This window comes from Capra hircus, chromosome 7 (genome assembly GCF_001704415.2).
Source record: "Capra hircus breed San Clemente chromosome 7, ASM170441v1, whole genome shotgun sequence".
Lineage (NCBI taxonomy): Eukaryota > Metazoa > Chordata > Mammalia > Artiodactyla > Bovidae > Capra > Capra hircus.
Genome location: NC_030814.1, coordinates 91,435,078 through 91,454,008, shown reverse-complemented (window position 1 = coordinate 91,454,008; position 18,931 = coordinate 91,435,078). Strand labels below are relative to the sequence as shown.

Below are 18,931 nucleotides of genomic sequence, written 5' to 3'. Positions count from 1 at the left end.
GTCTGGGCATTGAGGGATGCCCCATGGGAAAATGATTCTGTCACAGGCACAGGTCAGGCGTATGGAGGCTGCCATTTCTCACTCGCTCGATGTCTAAAATGAGCGCAACTTTTTCTGTAAAGGGCCAGATAGTGTATGTCTAGCTCTTGGGGCACCAGGCGGTCTCCACTGCTACTGCTCAGCCCTCCCTTGTAGAGCAAAGGCAGCCATAGGTGGTACTCAATGAATAGGTATGCCTATGAGCCAACAAAACTTTATTTGTAGGAGAGCTGGATTTGACGTGAGGGCTGTAGGTTGCAGGGACCTTGACCGCAGAGGCTGGGGTATTCCATACCATGCACCACATCCCCCGCCTGAACCTGACCGACCTCCCTTGAGGGGTCAGATCTGAATATCACCTCGCTGGGACCCTGACAGGTCTCTGTGAGCATGGCTTACCTTCCATCTTGCTCCCTCTCTCGTCTTTCAGGGCACATGTCAAAGCTGTGTTTATGGTGCCTTATGTTTTCATCACTTGCCTGCCTTCCTGAACTCTTAATTCCAGAGAAGCAGCGATCTTGCCCCCTCTTCCTCAGCCACCTCCCAGGTCCTGGCACAGGGCAGTTGATATTTGCCACCTGATAACTTTCAGACTCCAGCATTGGGCCCAGTGCCTGGATGCCACAGATCCTGTAGGTTCTATGCGGCTGCTCAGTCGTGGAGTCAGCCTGGTGTCTTGGCCCTGGCCTCAGCCCACGGTGGCCTGTCCCAAACTACCTCCCCATTTTATGTTTCGGACAGCACTGAGAACAGAGATCCATCTGCAACCGTGCTGAGACCAGCTGGGTCAGCCATTCACGCTGCTGCTGTCTCTGGCCCCCTCCTCACCACTGAGGACTGACCACATCCTCCAGGCCCCGGGGAGGGTCAGAGGATGCTGACTCACCTGGTCAGTGTTGCAGAGAGTCCCCTGTAGCAGATGGGGAAACTGAGTCCTAGGGGCTTTGTGGGGTGCCGGAGGCAGCATCTCTGCAAAGGGGTCGGAGAAGCAGGCTGAGGGTGGCAGTGGCTGGGTGGATACTTCATTGGAGGAAATTTGCTCAGGACATAGCACCCTTAAGGATGCCCATTCTGCAGAAGAAAAACTGAGGCCCAGAGGAGCGCCCTGTCCACAGTCCACAGGCCCATCTGCTGATGTGTCCTAAATGCCGTCTCTCAGCCCTCGGCCCCATGTCTAGCCGTGAGAGCCCAGCTCACCTCAAAGGCCATCTTTCGAGATGCTCAGTGTTTCCATTCTGCCCTGGTCCCCAGGCTCCCACCTCACCCCATGGTCTGTCCTCCTCTCAGGGGTCAGAGGGCACCAGTGAGCAGAGGCAGAGTCAGGCCCCGCCTCTCCTCTGCCCACAACCCTCTCAGGCTCCCACTTCCCTGGGGTGAATGCCCCAGACTTTCCTGCAGCCCACAATGCCCTGCATGACCTGTCCCATCCCCTCCCTGCCCTCGTCTCCTCCCTCTCTCCCCCTCCCTCCCTCCCCCTTGCTCTGCTGTAGTCACATGGTCCCACTCAACTGTTCCTCCAAAATACCAGGCATGGGTACTTCCCTGGTGGTCCAGTGGTTAAGACTTGGTGCTTCCATTGCCAGGAGTCACGGGTTTGATTCCTGGTTGGGGAACTAACATCCCACAAGCTGTGCAAGGGACGAAATCCTGGCATGGTGCTGCCCCAGGGCTTTTGTACTGGCTGTGCCCCAAGATGTCCCCATGCCTCACCCTCTCATCTCCCTCAGGACCTCCTACTGTTTACATCCCAGCTGACATCCCATCTTATATGCCGTCCACCTCTCCCACTTCTGTCACAACTACTGCTCTATCCTGGGTACTGGCTGAATGAGTAACACGTTCACGACTACTGGCGGGGGACAGCCTCACCCCACGTGGACCCTGCTGTCTCACATATGCCCAATGGCTGCCCACCACAAAATACGACCCCTGGCTCAGGTGTCACAAGAACTGGGCAGAGGCTGGGAGGGCAGGGGGGAGAGGGCCTCGCCCCAGGGAGACTCGAAAGCCTCGGGGGCCAGACGTCTGTGTGGACACAAGCTTCAGATGTCTAGCTCTGTAAGGAAACTTCCTCCATCCTGGAGGCAGAAAGCAGAGGCCGTGGGGCAAGGCCATGTGCCACCCTTTGGGGAGGAACCACGCCTGTTCCCTCCTGGAGGGGACACCCAGAGCCCACCCCAGCCTGGAGACCGCTGCCCACCTCCCTGGCACCCACTCAGAGGAGAAGACAAAAGAAGACGCTGCAGCCACCTGGAGCTGTAATTCGCAGTGCTCACGAGCCTTTAATTCATTATGAACCTAGAGGCAGGGGAATTAGGCAGAAATACAGCGCATCCTTAACCTCAGGTGGAAAAAAATCAGGGTGGGTGGGGGGTTTGTCTCTTGCTTTCACAAACAGACACAGATACACCTTCATAGGGAAAGCACGCTCCCCCTTGGCTGCGCCACTGCCTGTCTGCACGAGTGGTCCAGGAACCCACCTTGGATGGAGTGGAACCCAGAGGGCCTGGCCACAGGGGTGGCCCACCTGCCCGACCCGGAGCCACAGGGGCGTTTGCCTGCTTCTTTTTATTCTCTTTACAATATAAATAGCATTTTCAAACTACATATGAACACAGGGACAGCGCCCCGGGGCAGGGGCCTGCTGCATGCAGAGGGAACCCCCACATTCCGCTGACTCCCCGGCACCTCCCGCCGCCCCGCCCGCCCCTGTAGGGCACCTGCCCTTCCCCCCACCAAGGGAGCTTCTCTCCACTTTCCTTACTTGGTTCTCTCTGGCCTGGCAACTGTTAGAACCTCTTTTTTAAACTTAAAAAATCTTTATACAAGCAAATGACGCTTTCAACTCCTCTGCAGGGGACCATGGGGTGGCTGAGATGTGGTGGGGAGCACCATTCCTCCCCTAGCCTGGAATGAGGAACATGTTTTTCTGCCTGGAAATTCAGCCCATAAGCCTTCTGGGGCAGATTCCCTCCAAGCTGAAAGCCGTGATTCCCTCTTGAGAGCTCTCTCTCCCAGACACACAAATTCACGCATCACAGAGATTGTACAGGATGTACCAGGCCCTCGGGGTTGGGGAAGACCCCCTGCACACGTGTGAGCAGCAGCCAGACCCCTGAGGGCCGCCCACCTGCGGCCTCAGCTGGGAGATGGTTCTTCCCAGGGGAAGAAGCAGAAGATGGAGCCACCAGAAGAGAGAGCGTTTATTTTGCAAAAGGCCACGCAGAGAAGGGGGAGGCCACCAGAGGAGCTGCCAGCCTCCTCCCGCTGGGTGCTGGCCTCGTGGTGCCAGCTGCCCAGACCTTCTCGATCTCACGACTGGGAGAGAGTGAGTGACCTGGCACCACCGGCAGGGGCATCCTGCCCTCACCTCCCAGTGCCCCCAGGCCTCACCGCTGCTACAGCGCATCCCCACCGCTCACAGCAAGTGAGACCAGAAAACACGACAAACAAAAAGCTGAGCTGCTTTTATCTTGGGCAGCTCACCGGGTTCTGAGAAAAAAAGACATTTTGTTTCATTTCGTTTTGTTTTTAAAGCCACAAATCTAGAAAACAACTTTGGGATGTGATTTTTCCTTTTCTTTCCTTTTTTTCTTGCATTTTTTTTTTTAAACAATAGGTATTTATAGAAAGAACCTCACAAAGGTGATGTATGTACAGAAGTCACAATCTCCACGGCTGCTCAGGAGGCAGGCAATGCAGTAGCACCTTTTACGAGAAGAAGAGCTTACGTGGTTTACGAATCTGGGTCAAGGGGGTGGCGTGCGCACCCCCGCCGGCCCCCCAGAGCCCGCCTGGCCCTGCTCCCTGAGTCCGGGGGCGCGTGCGGCGTCCTGCTCGCTCCTGTCGCCGAGGTAGCCTCTCGGGCTGGGAGGCGAGGACAGGGATTCACAGCAAGCAAACGCCAGGGCCCGCCGCGCCTGCCTTGCTGGGCCGAGGGCTCACGGGCAGCCGGTGGTCCTAGTAGGGGGCTCCGGGCCAGCACTGCGCCTGCAGCAGGCTCTCCATGAAGGCCGGGTAGTCCGGGTTCCGCCCTGAGTCCTCTGCGACGCGAGGAGTGCCCACCCGAGGGCGCTTGGCGGCCTTCACCTCCTCTCCGGAGAAGACGCTCTCCTGCGGGGCCCCTGTGCTGACCGACTACAGGGGAGCAGATGGCGTGGGGGTTAGTGGAAAGGGCACTGTGGGTGGAGATCTGTGTCCCCCAAGGTCCAGTCCTATGCTGAAGCCCTGCCCCAGCACAGCACAATGGGGTCAGGGAAGAAGAGGTCATGAGAGAATGGCCCTCAAGAACAGGATCAGTGCCGTTATCAAGGGACCCCTGAGAGCGCCCTCTCTCTCGCCACCACCTGAGGACACAGAAGGCAGCTAGCCATAAACCAGGGTCTGCCCTCACCAGACCCTGAACCTGCCCGTGCCTTGATCTTGGGCTTCCAGCTTCCAGAACCCTACGAGACTGTTTAAGTGGTCCAGTATGGCATAGCAGCCAGAATGGACTGAAATGCAGGCTGTGCTTGGGGGCCTGGCTGGAACAAATGCCTGCCCTGCTGGAGGCCAATGGCCCTTGGCTGCTGGGGACAGCCCCTCCTGCCTCTGCGTGAACCCCCACCCTGTCCTGCGAGTGACCCCTCCATGCAGGCAGAGGAGGGGCCTAGCCTCCCAGCCACTGGCCCCCTAGCAGGGTGGGAGCCCTGCCGTCCAGAGAACTTGGGCGGCAAGGCCAGGTTGTACACAGGCCGTTGGTCTGCCTAGCAGCTCCTATCCGTCCCCTAAGGAACCTCGCATCTGGGACCCCCAGCTCTGACTCGGCTCTTCCACCCACAGCCGCAGCCCCTGATTCTCAAAAGATTGCCTCTGGGTTAAACCCAAAAGAAAGAAGATGGCGAAAAGTCATGAGAAAAGGCCAGCTTCTTTCATTCCCTTTTGCATCACCAACGTGCAGCTGCGATCCACGCTCGGGTGCTGCTGTCTCCTCCTTACTGGCCGGGCCAACTCTCCCACTGCCCCTCCTGCCTCAAAACCAGCAAAGGCCAAGGCGGGATGCCAAGGCCGCCTGGACGGGTTGCTCCCCAAGGCAGCCATGCCTCCACCCCCGCCCCAACTCCTGGCCACTTACCAGCCGGGACCGGACCCTCTTGGGGAGCTCTTCGTCCAGGGTGAAGACATCACCACGCTTCACCGTCAGCTGGGACCCATCCTCGAACTCCACCTGCCAAGGGGATGCAGTTCAGCTAGTGGCCCACCCAGCCCAGCCCCGTGCCCACCCACTCACGGTTGGCTTGCAGGCGACCGCTGGGAAAACAGCACAGGGTCACCCGTCATTGTCTTTGTCACTGGGATAGGGGGTGAATTTTCTTGTAAGATTTCACACGTCAATAACTTTTCTTCCACGATCATGAGAAAAAACTCACAATCAACTTGATTTTTTAAAAAAAATCAGGGGCACTGAATTGTACATTTAAAAAATGGTGAAAGTGGTAAATTTCGTTAAGTATGTTCTACCACACACACACACAATCGAGAAGACATCTCCTTCCTGCCTTCCCTCCTGCGCTGACCTCAGAGGCTAGCTCCACAGTCCCCAAAGGACCCTGCTGAGGGCCCCACCCCAGCCCATACCCGGCAAACAGGACCCCCTCACCTGGTAGATGTGACTGGTCACAGAGGAAATGAATTTGGCCCTGTAGAGGTTGCCGTCAGTCCACCGGAGCTCCACAAACTCGCCCTCGGGTGGCGGGCCCAACCGGGCACAGTCTCTACTCTGTGGAGGGAAGGATGGGACGGGGTGAGGGGTGCCCTTGGCCTTGGTCACCACGCTGGCCTGGGCTAAGAAAGGTCCCATTCAGTAGAAAGGTCCCAACCAGAAGCAGGTGGTGCTCTCAGCTTAAACTGTCAGGCTGAGCTACGGGCGGGTGCCCAGCGTCTGCTGCCACCCTGCCCTGTGTGCCCTCCTGCAGGCAGAGCTCTCCAGCAGGAGATGCCCGTGAGGAATCGGGCCACCCCCCAGCGTCCTAAGGGCAATGCCCGCCCTGCGCCTGCGCTGCCCCCTGCCCCGCCCCTCGCTGCTCACAGTGATGCTCTCCGGATACAGGTTGTCGCTGTAGGACCCGTCATCAAAGTTCACTTCATAGAAGGTCTGCGTGGTGGTGCCGATGACGCGGCACCGGTAGTAAAGCCCGTTGCGGTTCTTGGTAATGACCACCTGGCCCAAGGACACGGCCCTCATCACCTGGACCTGCAGGTGGAGGGGATGTCAGCACACAGCGGGACAGAGGGGCAGGGGAACAGACCGGGGGGCAGACGGGCACTCACGTTGTGGGCCCCCGACTTGTGCTTGAAGCAGGTGATGGAGACGACGTAGGGCCAGTCGTCCGGCTCCATGAGGACGCCGGCGGCATGGGCGCAGGTCACGTGGAAGGAGGTGGAGCAATGCTCGCAGGAGCACTGGATGCAGGCGCCCGACACTTTCTTCATCCGCTTCCGGCAGTACACACACTTCTGTGGGGGCACGGCAGTGGGAACAGGGCTCCGGCTGGCACCTCTGCCCCCTGGCGCTGGGAGCCCCTGCCCTGCTGGGCCCCTAGGTCTGTCTCCTGGGAGTGACTTTGAAACCCGAAGCTGGAGTGCAGGGGCCTGGCCCCATGGAGGGGTCATCCTGGGAGCGTCTTGACCACCCCAGGCCCACCAACTCAGCCTGCAGCTGGCCCCCAGGAGCACCTCTAGACCTCTTTTCCACCAGCCCCTCCACAGAGCTGCCTGAGCAGGCACCCTGCTACCACGTGGAGGGACCCTGAAAACAGCACGCTCAGCGAGAGAAGCAGACACAGAAAGCCGGTGTGACTCCACTGATGGGAAACGTCCAGAACAGGCCAATCCACAGAGACAGGCAGTGGGGTCAGGGGTTTCCAGGGGCTGGCGGGGGGTTGGCAGTCACCCAATCAGGGGGGCCGGTCTTTCTGCAGCGATGGAATGTTCTAGAACTAGCTAGAGATGATGGTTACCTAAATCTGTGAATGGAGTTAAAGCCACTGAAATGGGAGATTTTATCTTAATTTTGAATGAAAAACACTGCAGTGTGGCCCTTCATAAGGAGGGGCAGGGGGCCCACACTGTGGGAACACCCGCCTGGCGACCTGCCCTGCTGGGTGTCAGCTCCCAAGCCATCGACACTGTGCCCATGCCCACACCCTGCCGCCACTCAGCAGCCACCTGCCGATGACTCCGGGCGTTTAATAAGCCGGCCTTTATGGCTCTGTAAACCACGTTCAAAAGCCAGAGAAGCCCCACAGCAAGGGCGCTGCAGGAGTGCAGCCCCGTGCCGGTCGGTGGCAATGAGATCTCATTGTTACACTGTCGATCCCTGATTCTCCCGCTGGCCTGTGGGGGGGAGGGGAGACACATGACATGGCCCTTGAGAACTGGGCTCCGCACCAGGAGGCAGAGACCCCACAGCCAAGGCCCGGGAGAAGCCCGGCCGGTGGGCAGCTCGCCGCTCTGAGTTTCCACAGCATGAGGAAAGTGGGCCAGGCCCCCATGGGGCCGGCTGCCCGGCCATGACCTCAGGCTGAGTCCTGTCCGGATCTCCCTCACTGGAGGCTGTGAGGTGGGGGCAGGAGATGGGGGGTTGGGGGATGGTGCAGGATGGGCCGTGGGAGGAGGCTGAGGGTCGCAGCTGCTGCGCCATCAGCCACAGAGGCCGCGAGGCACAGTCCTATGTCTCAGGCCTTTCCCCCATCAAGCCATTCCCTGCCGCCCCTGGCCTTCCTGCCAATTTTGGCAAACACATCCACCTTCCCTTCCATCAAGATGTGACACCTCAAGGCAGAGCTGAGGAGAAGGGCAGAGCTGGTCTGAGCGCCTGCCCTGACAGCCTCACTTCTACTGCCCCCTAAGCTGATCCGGGCTGGTGAGGGGATGGGCAGCAGGCTCAAGCTACCAGCCGGCTGGGGCAGCCGCTACTCACCAGGGTCAGCGGCCAGAGAATCCTGGGGACGGAAGGATGGGTGGATGGCCAGGCATGACCGTCCCCAGGCCTGCGGCTGGCATGTGCCCCTGGGAAGGCAGGCAGGCGGCCGGACAAGCAGGAGTTAACTGCCAGCTTCCTTGTGAGGCTCCATTAGGCAGTACAAGCGAGCCTCGTGTAAAAGGATTTTTAATTCATCGTTACAAGTGCCGGTAATGAAGAGGCTGCAAGCTGGAAATGTCAGATGATCCATAAAGCGTCTGGGAGGCAGGATCTATCTGGCGCCGCACACCGCACCATCACTCCACCTGAATAATGAGGCCTCTGCCGCCCGCGATCCTGGAGAAATCACTGCCGCTGCAGCGACTTCCTAATACGCATCCTGACCGGCGGGGCTGGCACTGGCCTGAGCTCCACGTTTCCTGACCAGGCCCCTTCCCCTGCCACATGGCTCCCACCAGCCACGCACTCTGCCCTGCCCGGAGGCCCTGCACCTAGGAGCTCCAGGGTGGTGCCTCTGAGCCTTCACTTGGGCCTCCTCACCAGGCTCACCAATTACAGCCCTGTTTCTCTGCCTCCTGCCTGCTGGAGGCCTGGAGGAGCCTCTGTACCCAGGCCCTGTCCCAGGCAGCTGGGAAATAAACCAGGCAAGAACAGCCAGGATGCTGTCTGTACCCCTGGCCAATGACCCATCTCCTGGGGGCTGTAAGACACATCCCACTCCCTACATGTTCCCCACAAGGCCACCCTGCAGACTCATAGGTGATGACCTGGGAGTAGGCGCTGGTGCACTTCCCTTTGTGGTCCAGCTCATGCTCCCCATGCAGGGGATTGTTAGCAGCCCCATTTTATGGAGAAGAAGACTGAGCACAGAGAGATCAAGGAATCTGTCTGGAGTCACACAGCTGGCTGGTAGCAGAGCTGAGAATGAAAGCCAGTGTTTGCTTACTGACTACGGCTTACTGCCCTGAAGGCTCCCCCAGATCGGGGGAGGGTGGGGAGGAGACATTATCAGCAAGAGCGGGAGGAACTTGAAACTTGCAAGACCACTCCTGCCCAAGGATGGCTATGCTCCTTAGAGGAGCCAGAGACAGCGCTCCCACAGCTGAGGAGCAAAAAAGGCAAAAAAGCCCAGTTTAAAAATGGGCAAAGGACTTGCCTAGACATTTCTCTAAGAAAACATACAGATGGCCAACAGGTACATAAGCAGATGTCAACATCAGTAATTATCTGGGAAGTGCAAATCAAAACCACCTTTAGAACGGCCACCATCCAGAAGACACGAGATAACACGTATTGGTGAGGACAGAAAGAAAAGGGAACCCTCACACACTGCTGGTCAGAACCCACATTGGCGTAGCTGCTATGGAACACAGTACGGTGGTTCCTCAAAAAGTTAAAAAAGAACTACCATATGATCCGGCAATTCCACTCATGGATCTTTTGCTGAAGGAAACAAAATCACTGTCTTGAAAAGATACCTGCACCCCCATGTTCACGGCAGCACTGCTTACAACAGGCATGACCTGGAAACAACCTAAGCATCCGCGGAGAGAAAACGAAGACGACGCAGTGTAGAGACACAATGAAATGCTACTCGGCCATGAGAAAGAAGGCAACCCTGCCATCTGCAACCACACAGGTGCACACCGAGGACGTTATGCTCCGTGAAATAAGCAAGTCGCCTGCTGCAAATCTGCATGTCCAAGAGGAAGCGAGGACAGACCTACAGAAGCAGAGAGGACAGGTGGTTTCTGGGGCTGAGGGAAGGGAAACTGGCAGCTGCTATTTAACGTGTGTGAATTTTCAGTTACGTCTGATGAAGATCTTCTTGCCTATTATGTTCTTAAAATTCCATTTGGTCGCCCATTACAAGTTAAGCAAGAAAGAACTGGGCAGAGCGCCGGTGGCTTTTCTGTGTAAAAAGCAGGAAATTGAGCCACAGAGAGGCACTCCCTGCCTACTCAAAGAGTAACTTGCTGGCCACACTGAAACCACCTCCTGGCTCCGAGGCAGCTACCCCACCCTCGGGGCAGCACTCAAGGGCCCCCTACCAGCTTCCACCGCTGCTCGGGAATGCCGCTGATGTCCAGGGGGGCTCACACACGGACCGCCCACGTGGCGCGTCCATGCCCACCTACAGAAGGGTCTCCGGGGTCGTCCTGACTCAATGCTTCCAAGCCGGTCACTACCTGCTTCGCGGAATATGCCAGCCTGATGGTCCCATCTGCAGGCCCCCGGGGTTGGACAGGCCGACGCGCTCCATCACATTCAGGAACCGCACTTCCGGCACAGCGATGGCGCAGATCACATGGACCCACCTGAGGGAGGAGCAGAAGGGGTCAGGGGTCACAGGTGGGTCTCGTCCCTTGTAGGGTCATATCAAAGCTGTGGGCATGGGCCTGCCAAGCCGACAGGACCTCATCTACTCCTGCTGGTCCTGTCCCTGCCGAGTAGCTCAGGTCCCTAGAAGGGCCTTCACCACTCCGTTCGTCATCTGCAGAGCGCCTCCCCGGAGGTTGCACAGGCAGCACTCCTGCGGGGACCAGACAATCGTTGGGGGTGGCAGGGGGGGGGCGGATCGCCGGCCGCAGCGGTCCTACTCACACTAGGCACGAAGCGATGGGCTCCACCCGAGACCCAAGGAGGTGAGGCAGCCAGCCCAAGGTCTCCCCGCGGGATCGGGCGAGCCCGGGGCCCAGGCCCGGCTCCCCCACAGGCCGCGCTGGCTTTCAGAGCACCACCCCAGCTGCAGGGGCGAGTTACCGCAGTCCAGGCGTGGGCCGTGCACGGGACACGTCCAGCCCTCGTTGACCAGCTCGGGCGGATGCCGTAGCAACCTAGAAGACAGGGCAAGCGAGTCTGTCGTCATGGCTGCGGGCAGGCCATCAAAGGCCAGTGGGGGGAGGGCGGGGGGTTCCGGATGCAGTAACTGCGCTCACCACCTGCTCGGCCTCAATCCGGACCATTGCACACAGAGCCGAGAAAGTCTGGAAAGGGATGGGGAAGGACAGCAGGCTCCCCGCCCCGACTCTGCCGCAGAGCTCCTCCGGGTCGGAGGCTCAGCCTGGCCCTTGCCCCTACCCCAGTCTGGGAGGAGCTGAGAGCACAGCAAGGGGACCCAGACGTTGCATAAGATGAAAAGTGGGCCTTGGGAGTCCAGAGTTCAGAACCATTGCTTCTGAAAGCAGTGAGAGGCCCTGTAATTACCCAGGGAGTTGGCTGTGGGATGTGGCTGGGTTCACAGATGGGGAGGGGGAATGGAGGAGGGGTGGAGGGCCATGCCCCAGGGCCCCGCCTCATCGGCGCTGCACCAGTAATACTGCAGGGACCTCAAGCAGCTGGGGCTTGTTGCCCACCAAATGGGCTCTGAAGTCTCAAGGGGCTGTCAAGCAGTACCAAGGGGTCCCCAGGGAAACTCCAGGAGAGAGCAGGACAGCAGGAAGGGGCTCTGTGTCCTCACTGAGCCGAGGGCCAGCAAGGTACCAAGAGGCCCCCACTCTGTCCCCTGGGCCCTCAGACGAGGCTGGACCCAGGGGTGTGGTCTCAGCTCCTGGAGGAGGTGCGGGCTCCCCCTCTGTCTAGTGCCAGGTCCCAAAGGAGACGCCTGTGCTGAGCCTTGTCTCCTAAGCCTTCTCTCCACTGATGTAGCTGGGCGGGGCCCCTCGAGGGAAGCAGGGTGGTGGGCTCCGCTGCTGCCACCCGCTCCCCCGCCCCAACACCCAGGGAGCGTGTCTCAGAGCCAGACCCCAGCCAGGAGACAGAGCCAGCTCCAGGCAGGCCTTGGCAGGGGCAAGGCGCCAGAGATGTATGGCCAGCTTCCCCCACAGGCCACACCAAAATTAACCATCTCCAGGAAGCTTTCTCGCCATCCTGAACCACAATCTGATGTTCGCCACCCCCATCCACCCAAGAAGGGAACAGACATCCATCTTCCTATCTCTGGTAGGTTGGGCTTTCAGGATTTGGGGAGAGGAGGGGGGGATCACCGATGGAGAGATAAAATCAGATTTCCTGGAACCCTCTGACAGAAGCCCTAACAACGGAAGTCCCAATTTCAACGCAGCACGCCGCAAGCAAGCACCAAGAAGCATACATTTTAAAAGGCTCCCACAGACGCCTATGGACCCATACTCTGATGCACCCGCGACAACAATGGCCTGAGGAGGAGGCAGGCCACGGATGACTGCTGAACCTCTCCAGAAGACCGGATGTCATCCTCTGCGGAATCTGCTCCGGCCCCCGCCAGCGGTCCTTACATTTCACACTAGCGGCCACCGAAGCGATGGGCTCCACCCGAGACCCAAGGAGGTGAGGCAGCCAGCCCAAGGTCTCCCCGCGGGATCGGGCGAGCCCGGGGCCCAGGCCCGGCTCCCCCACAGGCCGCGCTGGCTTTCAGAGCACCACCCCAGCTGCAGGGGCGAGTTACCGCAGTCCAGGCGTGGGCCGTGCACCGGGAACACGTCCAGCCCTCGTTGACCAGCTCCGGGCGGATGCCGTAGCAACCTAGAAGACAGGGCAAGCGAGTCTGTCGTCATGGCTGCGGGCAGGCCATCAAAGGCCAGTGGGGGGAGGGCGGGGGGTTCCGGATGCAGTAACTGCGCTCACCACCTGCTCGGCCTCAATCCGGACCATTGCACACAGAGCCCGAGAAAGTCTGGAAAGGGATGGGGAAGGACAGCAGGCTCCCCGCCCCGACTCTGCCGCCAGAGCTCCTCCGGGTCGGAGGCTCAGCCTGGCCCTTGCCCCCTACCCCAGTCTGGGAGGAGCTGAGAGCACAGCAAGGGGACCCAGACGTTGCATAAGATGAAAAGTGGGCCTTGGGAGTCCAGAGTTCAGAACCATTGCTTCTGAAAGCAGTGAGAGGCCCTGTAATTACCCAGGGAGTTGGCTGTGGGATGTGGCTGGGTTCACAGATGGGGAGGGGGAATGGAGGAGGGGTGGAGGGCCATGCCCCAGGGCCCCGCCTCATCGGCGCTGCCACCCAGTAATACTGCAGGGACCCTCAAGCAGCTGGGGCTTGTTGCCCACCAAATGGGCTCTGAAGTCTCAAGGGGCTGTCAAGCAGTACCAAGGGGTCCCCAGGGAAACTCCAGGAGAGAGCAGGACAGCAGGAAGGGGGCTCTGTGTCCTCACTGAGCCCGAGGGCCAGCAAGGTACCCAAGAGGCCCCCACTCTGTCCCCTGGGCCCTCAGACGAGGCTGGACCCAGGGGTGTGGTCTCAGCTCCTGGAGGAGGTGCGGGCTCCCCCTCTGTCTAGTGCCAGGTCCCAAAGGAGACGCCTGTGCTGAGCCTTGTCTCCTAAGCCTTCTCTCCACTGATGTAGCTGGGCGGGGCCCCTCGAGGGAAGCAGGGTGGTGGGCTCCGCTGCTGCCACCCGCTCCCCGCCCCCAACACCCAGGGAGCGTGTCTCAGAGCCAGACCCCAGCCAGGAGACAGAGCCAGCTCCAGGCAGGCCTTGGCAGGGGCAAGGCGCCAGAGATGTATGGCCAGCTTCCCCCACAGGCCACACCAAAATTAACCATCTCCAGGAAGCTTTCTCGCCATCCTGAACCACAATCTGATGTTCGCCACCCCCATCCACCCAAGAAGGGAACAGACATCCATCTTCCTATCTCTGGTAGGTTGGGCTTTCAGGATTTGGGGGAGAGGAGGGGGGGGATCACCGATGGGAGAGATAAATCAGATTCCTGGACCTCTGCAGAATCTCAGCTTTACCATCAATTCCAGCCTCAGCCCCAAGGCACAGCATTTAAAAGCGTCACAGACCCTGATGGGGACCCGATCTGCTGCCCCCCAGGCCTGGGAGGGGAGGGCAGGCCACGGTGGAACCTTCCAGAAGGAGGTGTCGGGCAGGCCTACCTTGACTGGGGGCAGCAGGACGTCTGCCCCCCAAGGATGGAGACCCTGATGCCACGACACCAGGTCCTTCTATATGCTGGAAGCAGCAGCCAAGGCAGGGGCGGCCCTGCCCCGCAGACACTCTGCCCACCTGCAGCCCCCCAGGTGTTGGCCCAGCACTCACTGGCATGGACCTGCAGACAGCACTTGGCGCAGGCGATCAGCGGGCTGGTCCCGTCGTCGCCGATGTAGGAGTTGGCGGGGAGCGGCTCCGTGTTCTCCCCGCTGGCCGTGAAACACATCTCGGGGATCAGCGGCCGCGTCTTCTGGCTGCTTCTGGAAGGTGGGATGGCCGACGGGCCCTCCCCGAGGGCAGCCTGGGGAGCCTCCTTCTCAGTCTGCAGGGACTACAGGAACGGACGCCTTCAGCAGAGAGCCCACCCTAGGGCAGGCGGGACCTCCAGCCCTAGCTTACCCTACTGGGACACCTGCAGCTGCCCCACCACAAGTTCTCCCTGACACCCTCCCAGACCCCAGCCCTGCTTCAGAAGCCCCCTGAGAGATCCTCCTCTAGAGAGTCAGATCGTGTCCCACCCACCCACAAACTCTCCCACAAGAGTTACATCCAGACCCAGCACAGACGCCACCCCACAGTCCTTGACTGGCTTGCCCCCACTGCCCTGGGCTTGCTCTGCTCCAGCCACAGGGGCCTCCTCGCTGCCCCTCCCCAACACCCCAAATGCCAGGCTGGGTCCTGCCCCAGGGCCTTTGCATGTGCAGTTCCCACCATCTGGGGTGCTCATCTCTCGCTCACGCGACCAGCAGCCCCCAAGCCTTTGCCCACTGTCGGCCTCGTGGTCCTGACCATCACCTGATGCCATGTTACCTGTGTATCTATACTTATGACTTGCACGCCATGACCGCTGTACCCCAGTCCCCCAAGCCCCCCAGATCCAATCAGATGAAGAGTCTGTGATGAAAAATCCAGCAACACTGGGCCTGTCACAGGATGGTGGGGCTCCCAGATGAGCCTCCCCGGCACCCCCAGAGTGAGGGGAGGACTCTGCCCAGCTCGAGCAGAAGGGAAGCGGTCACCAGGACCACTGGTCTCATGCACTGTATGTGCCTGTAGGGGGGGTCCACCTTGGATGAGGGGACTGGCTAGTTTCCAAACAGGCACAACGTCCAGCCATAGCTCTTCCCATGACGCAGGACGGGCAGAGCCTGGCCCTGATACTAAGGGCTGTGGCCGTGGAGGCCCGCCAGCACCGTGGGCATGATTAAGTTCAGGCATGATGCTTCACTTAGCCACTGGAATTAAGGAGATGCGCCTCTTAAGCAGACGTTCCCAGCACAGATGCCAGCAGCACCGAGGAGGTTACGCCTGGCAAAGATGTCCGGATGGCACATCTTACTTGTTTCCACTACCAGGTGTTGAATCGCTTAGGGATAGCAGGTCCCAGCCGCTCAGAGCAGCAGGGCCCGGGAGACAGGCATGCCACCCCAGCATGGTGCACAGACCTCGGTCAGCCCAGCTAATGCATGGAAAACATCTGACACTAGGCTAGGAGTTGGGGATCACAAAGCAAGTGAGATCTGATTCTGTCCTCCAGGGCTGATAAACAGAGGGCAGGAGCAAAAGCAGAGGTGGGCCTGAGTCAGCCAGGGACAGCAGATCCAGGAAGGCTTCCTGGAAGAGGTAGCAAGTAGGATGGAACCAAAGAATGTACAGAAATCCACCTGGCCAGGCAGGGAGCTGGGTGGGTGCGTGGGAGATGCTGGGGGACAGCACAGGGCATACTATGTGGGGGTGGTGGCAGGCGTCACAGGAGAGGATGGCTGTGGGGCACGTGGAGAGGCCAAGGGCTGGGCGTTTCCATCCGGGCCGTGCGTGGTTGTGGTGAGACGCTAGCAGGAAGGGCAGGAGGCAGGCAGCGGTCAGGGCCAGGGCAGCAAACAGGTGAAGAAGGAAACCTGGCAGCGGACGGCTCAGGGCAGAAAGTGGGGAGAGGCCAGGTTCACGACTTGGGAACTCAGGACAGAGTCAGGGCTGTGTCCGGGCCAGGCCACGCAGGGACTCTTTGCCTGGCCCCAGCCCACCGTCATCAGACCCATGCTGGTCGGGCTTCCAGACCCCTGCTCACCACGCAGGCCCTTCCCTGGCCCACTCCTGGGCCCCGGGGTCAGGCTGAGGGCGTCTCAGAGAACAGCGCTTCCTGCACTTGTATCCTCTTTGATACCTGTGAGTAAGTTACCTTCCAGTGAAATTCAGACCCCAGGCTCTCTCCCCGTAGCCCTCACTGGGGCCTTAGCTTCATGCCCCGCCAGCCAGGCTCTCCCCTGAGCCCACTGTGGCCCCGAAACAATGGGTCCTTGGCCCCCGACACCCTCTCTTCAGGGTGCAAGGGCTGGCTTCTGGCGGGGCGCCCACAGGGGCAGGCAGACGCTCCCGGCTTGGTGTGGGCCTGGGGTCCCGCGGCGCTGGCGCACCTGGCTGTACGGGTAGAAGAGAGTGCAGATGGCGCAGTAGGGCTCTGTCAGGGCGGCTGCCGCGTTGAACTTCCTCTCGGCCTGGAAATTGGATGCTTTGTTCTTCCACTGCAGGGACAGCAATGACCTCAAGGCCTCAGGGTCACCCACGTCCTCGTCCCCGGAGAAAGGGAAGGATTCTGAAGTAAAGGGGAGTGGGGAGGGGTGTCAGCACTGAGGACCCCACCGCCCAGTGTGCTCGGGGATGGGTCCCCGGCTCAGGGCCGATCCCATGTGGCGACAGGACACAGGGTGGTCGGGCCGTGGCGGGGGGGCAGAGACCCCTGGAAGTTGGGTGGGGACACTGTCTCCCCCACGTCCTGTAAGATGGAGGCCACCAACAGACGTCCATCCTGCCCAACCTGCCATCTATCACTGGGCAGGCCTCTGCTGGCTGTGGTTCCCGGCAGGCTGTCCCCAGGCCCCAAGGCCCATTGCTGCGTTCCCTGAGGGCACTGGGGTGCCGTCCACCCTGGTCTGTGTTGGTGGTCCCCAGGGATCTGCCCAAAGCAAGGTGCTCATTTATGGGGCCTGGGAGCTGTAGAATAGGCAGGGGACACTTTAGCCCTGAGGCATTTGACGCGAGGGTCTGATGCTGCGCGGGGGTGCTGGCGTGGGAGTGAGCGGGCTGGATGGGCGGGCGGCAGAAGGCGGCAGGGCAGGGACCCAGCAGAGCCAGCGACCCCCTCACTCACCCTCATCACTCGAGGCCTCCTGCTTGACCACAGATAGCGGGGACCGGGTGGGGGGTCTGCCCAGAGGGTGGCGCCGGCTCTTCTTGATCTCCATCTTCAACTTGGAAAAGGTGGACGGATTCTAAAACAGCACAGGAGGCCTCTGAGGGGGCAGCTCTGAGGCCAGAAGCAGGGACTGCTCTCTGGGGCCAGAGCCCAGTTCCAAAGGACCCCAGAGTCCCCAGTCGGGGGCAGGAGACCCCAGGAAAGTGCAGCCCCGATCCGCAGTGGCTGCTAAACCACATCTGTGTCACTGGCCTCCGGGATGGGAACCACAGGGCCCATCTGGGACAAGCGAGGCCACGGTCGGCACACAGGGGTGGGGGACGCCCCCCCAGCCATTACCCACTGCCCCTTTACCTGCCCCTCACTGGCTCCGCTCTCCTCCTCGGGCCCCGTCAGCTCCATGGGGGTGGCCTGCTCCTTCCAGGTGGGGCCTTTCTGGGCAAAGTGCTCCGAGGCCTGCTGGCAGGACATACGGCCCTTGTTGCCGGTAGGGCCGGGCCGAGGTACCACGTACAGCATGGGGATGACAGGGCGCGGCTTTGCCTCTGGCTCCTCGCCAGGGGCCTTGGGGGGCACCACATTGAGGGGCGGTGGCGGGGGGCTCTCCTCGGCAGCCTCAAGGCCGGGGGCGGGTCCCGGAATCTCCAGCAAGGGCGCCTCCTCAGTGAACTGGGTGGACGGGGGTGGCGGCAGCAGCGGGTAGTGGGGGTGTGGGGCGCCGTAGCTCTTCTTTTTCCGGTCACTCTTGGCCTTGGCCAGCCGCAGCTTGCCCCTCCCGTCCTCTGCAGGGACAGAAGAGAGATGAGTCAGAGGAAGGGACCAGGGCACCCCAGGGGTCAGTGGCCAGAAGCCCCCTTCCAGCCCCCTTGCCCAAGACAGGCCACCCTCCCCAACCCTGCCCAAGGAACCTGGGCTTTGGGCAGTCCCACCTGCAACCAGGTCCCCTGACAGGCAGCCTAGGTGGAAGCAGTGGCAACCTGGCCGTGGAGCTCTGCCCCGGGCCCAGGGAACCTTCTGGAAGAGCACCAAGCGGTGTCCTCGCACGGGGCACCGAGTCGAGCTGTCGGCAAGTAGCTGTGGGGAGACCCACGCTAAAGGTCCTTCCAAAGGGGAAGGGGCAGAAGCAGGATATGTTTTCTTTTCCTGTATCTGGGTTTCCCGTTTCTGTGGCTGCCACACACAGCTTGTAGAATTTTTTAAAAGCAAAACCTTAAACAAGTGGTTCCACGTGTCGGGGACAGAAGTGTCCTCAGGGCCTGAACACCCTTTGGCCCCTGAGGGCCAGCACTGGGAGGGCTTCCTGAGAGGTAGCAGGGTGGGGAGGGAGGTGGGCAGTGTCTTCAGCAGCATTTTAATTCAGGGCCACAGTGGGCATGCAGCTCCTGAAATAAACGGAGCTGAGTGGTGTGGCTGGAGGAGCGACGGCCCCCAAGGCCGCCCACGCTGTAGCCTAGGACCTGAGGACGTGGAGCCAGACACTGGCAGCGGGGACTCCACAGACAGGGTGAGCCAAGGACCCCGAGGTGGACCCCAATGCTAACAGGGGTCCTCAAAAGCAGAGGATCCCGCTGGGCTCAAGGAGATGCTGGGCTGCTGGCTGTGAGGGTGGGGAGAGGCTGTGAGCCAGGGAGGCGGTGTCTCTAGAAGCTGGAAAAGGCAGGAGCCAGTGCTCCCTGGAGCCTCCGGAAGGACTAGCCCTGCCCACACCTGGATCTCAGCCCAGTGGGATCCGTGTGGGACTCCTGACTCTTAGGAACGTCAGACAAAAAGAGAGTTGCTTCCAGGCACCAAGTCCGTGGTCATATCATTACACAGTCACTGG

At 60.3% G+C, this 18,931-nt stretch overlaps 1 protein-coding gene across 1 annotated transcript in view; it reads right to left on the bottom strand.

The window, feature by feature from the left end:
- The window catches only part of KDM4B (lysine demethylase 4B), a 118,671-nt gene continuing 102,036 nt past the window's right edge, over window positions 2,297–18,931 (bottom strand). Inside the window, exons 13-25 of the mRNA XM_018050893.1 lie at window positions 17,464–17,891; window positions 17,065–17,185; window positions 16,331–16,509; window positions 14,025–14,247; window positions 12,429–12,505; window positions 10,490–10,535; window positions 10,253–10,330; window positions 10,054–10,097; window positions 6,349–6,534; window positions 6,107–6,271; window positions 5,678–5,797; window positions 5,153–5,245; window positions 2,297–4,176 (exon numbers count right to left, since the gene is read on the bottom strand). Of these exons, the coding sequence (XP_017906382.1) occupies window positions 4,000–4,176; window positions 5,153–5,245; window positions 5,678–5,797; window positions 6,107–6,271; window positions 6,349–6,534; window positions 10,054–10,097; window positions 10,253–10,330; window positions 10,490–10,535; window positions 12,429–12,505; window positions 14,025–14,247; window positions 16,331–16,509; window positions 17,065–17,185; window positions 17,464–17,891 (1,937 nt within the window). The 3' untranslated portion in view covers window positions 2,297–3,999. The remainder of the gene's footprint in view (window positions 4,177–5,152; window positions 5,246–5,677; window positions 5,798–6,106; window positions 6,272–6,348; window positions 6,535–10,053; window positions 10,098–10,252; window positions 10,331–10,489; window positions 10,536–12,428; window positions 12,506–14,024; window positions 14,248–16,330; window positions 16,510–17,064; window positions 17,186–17,463; window positions 17,892–18,931) is intronic.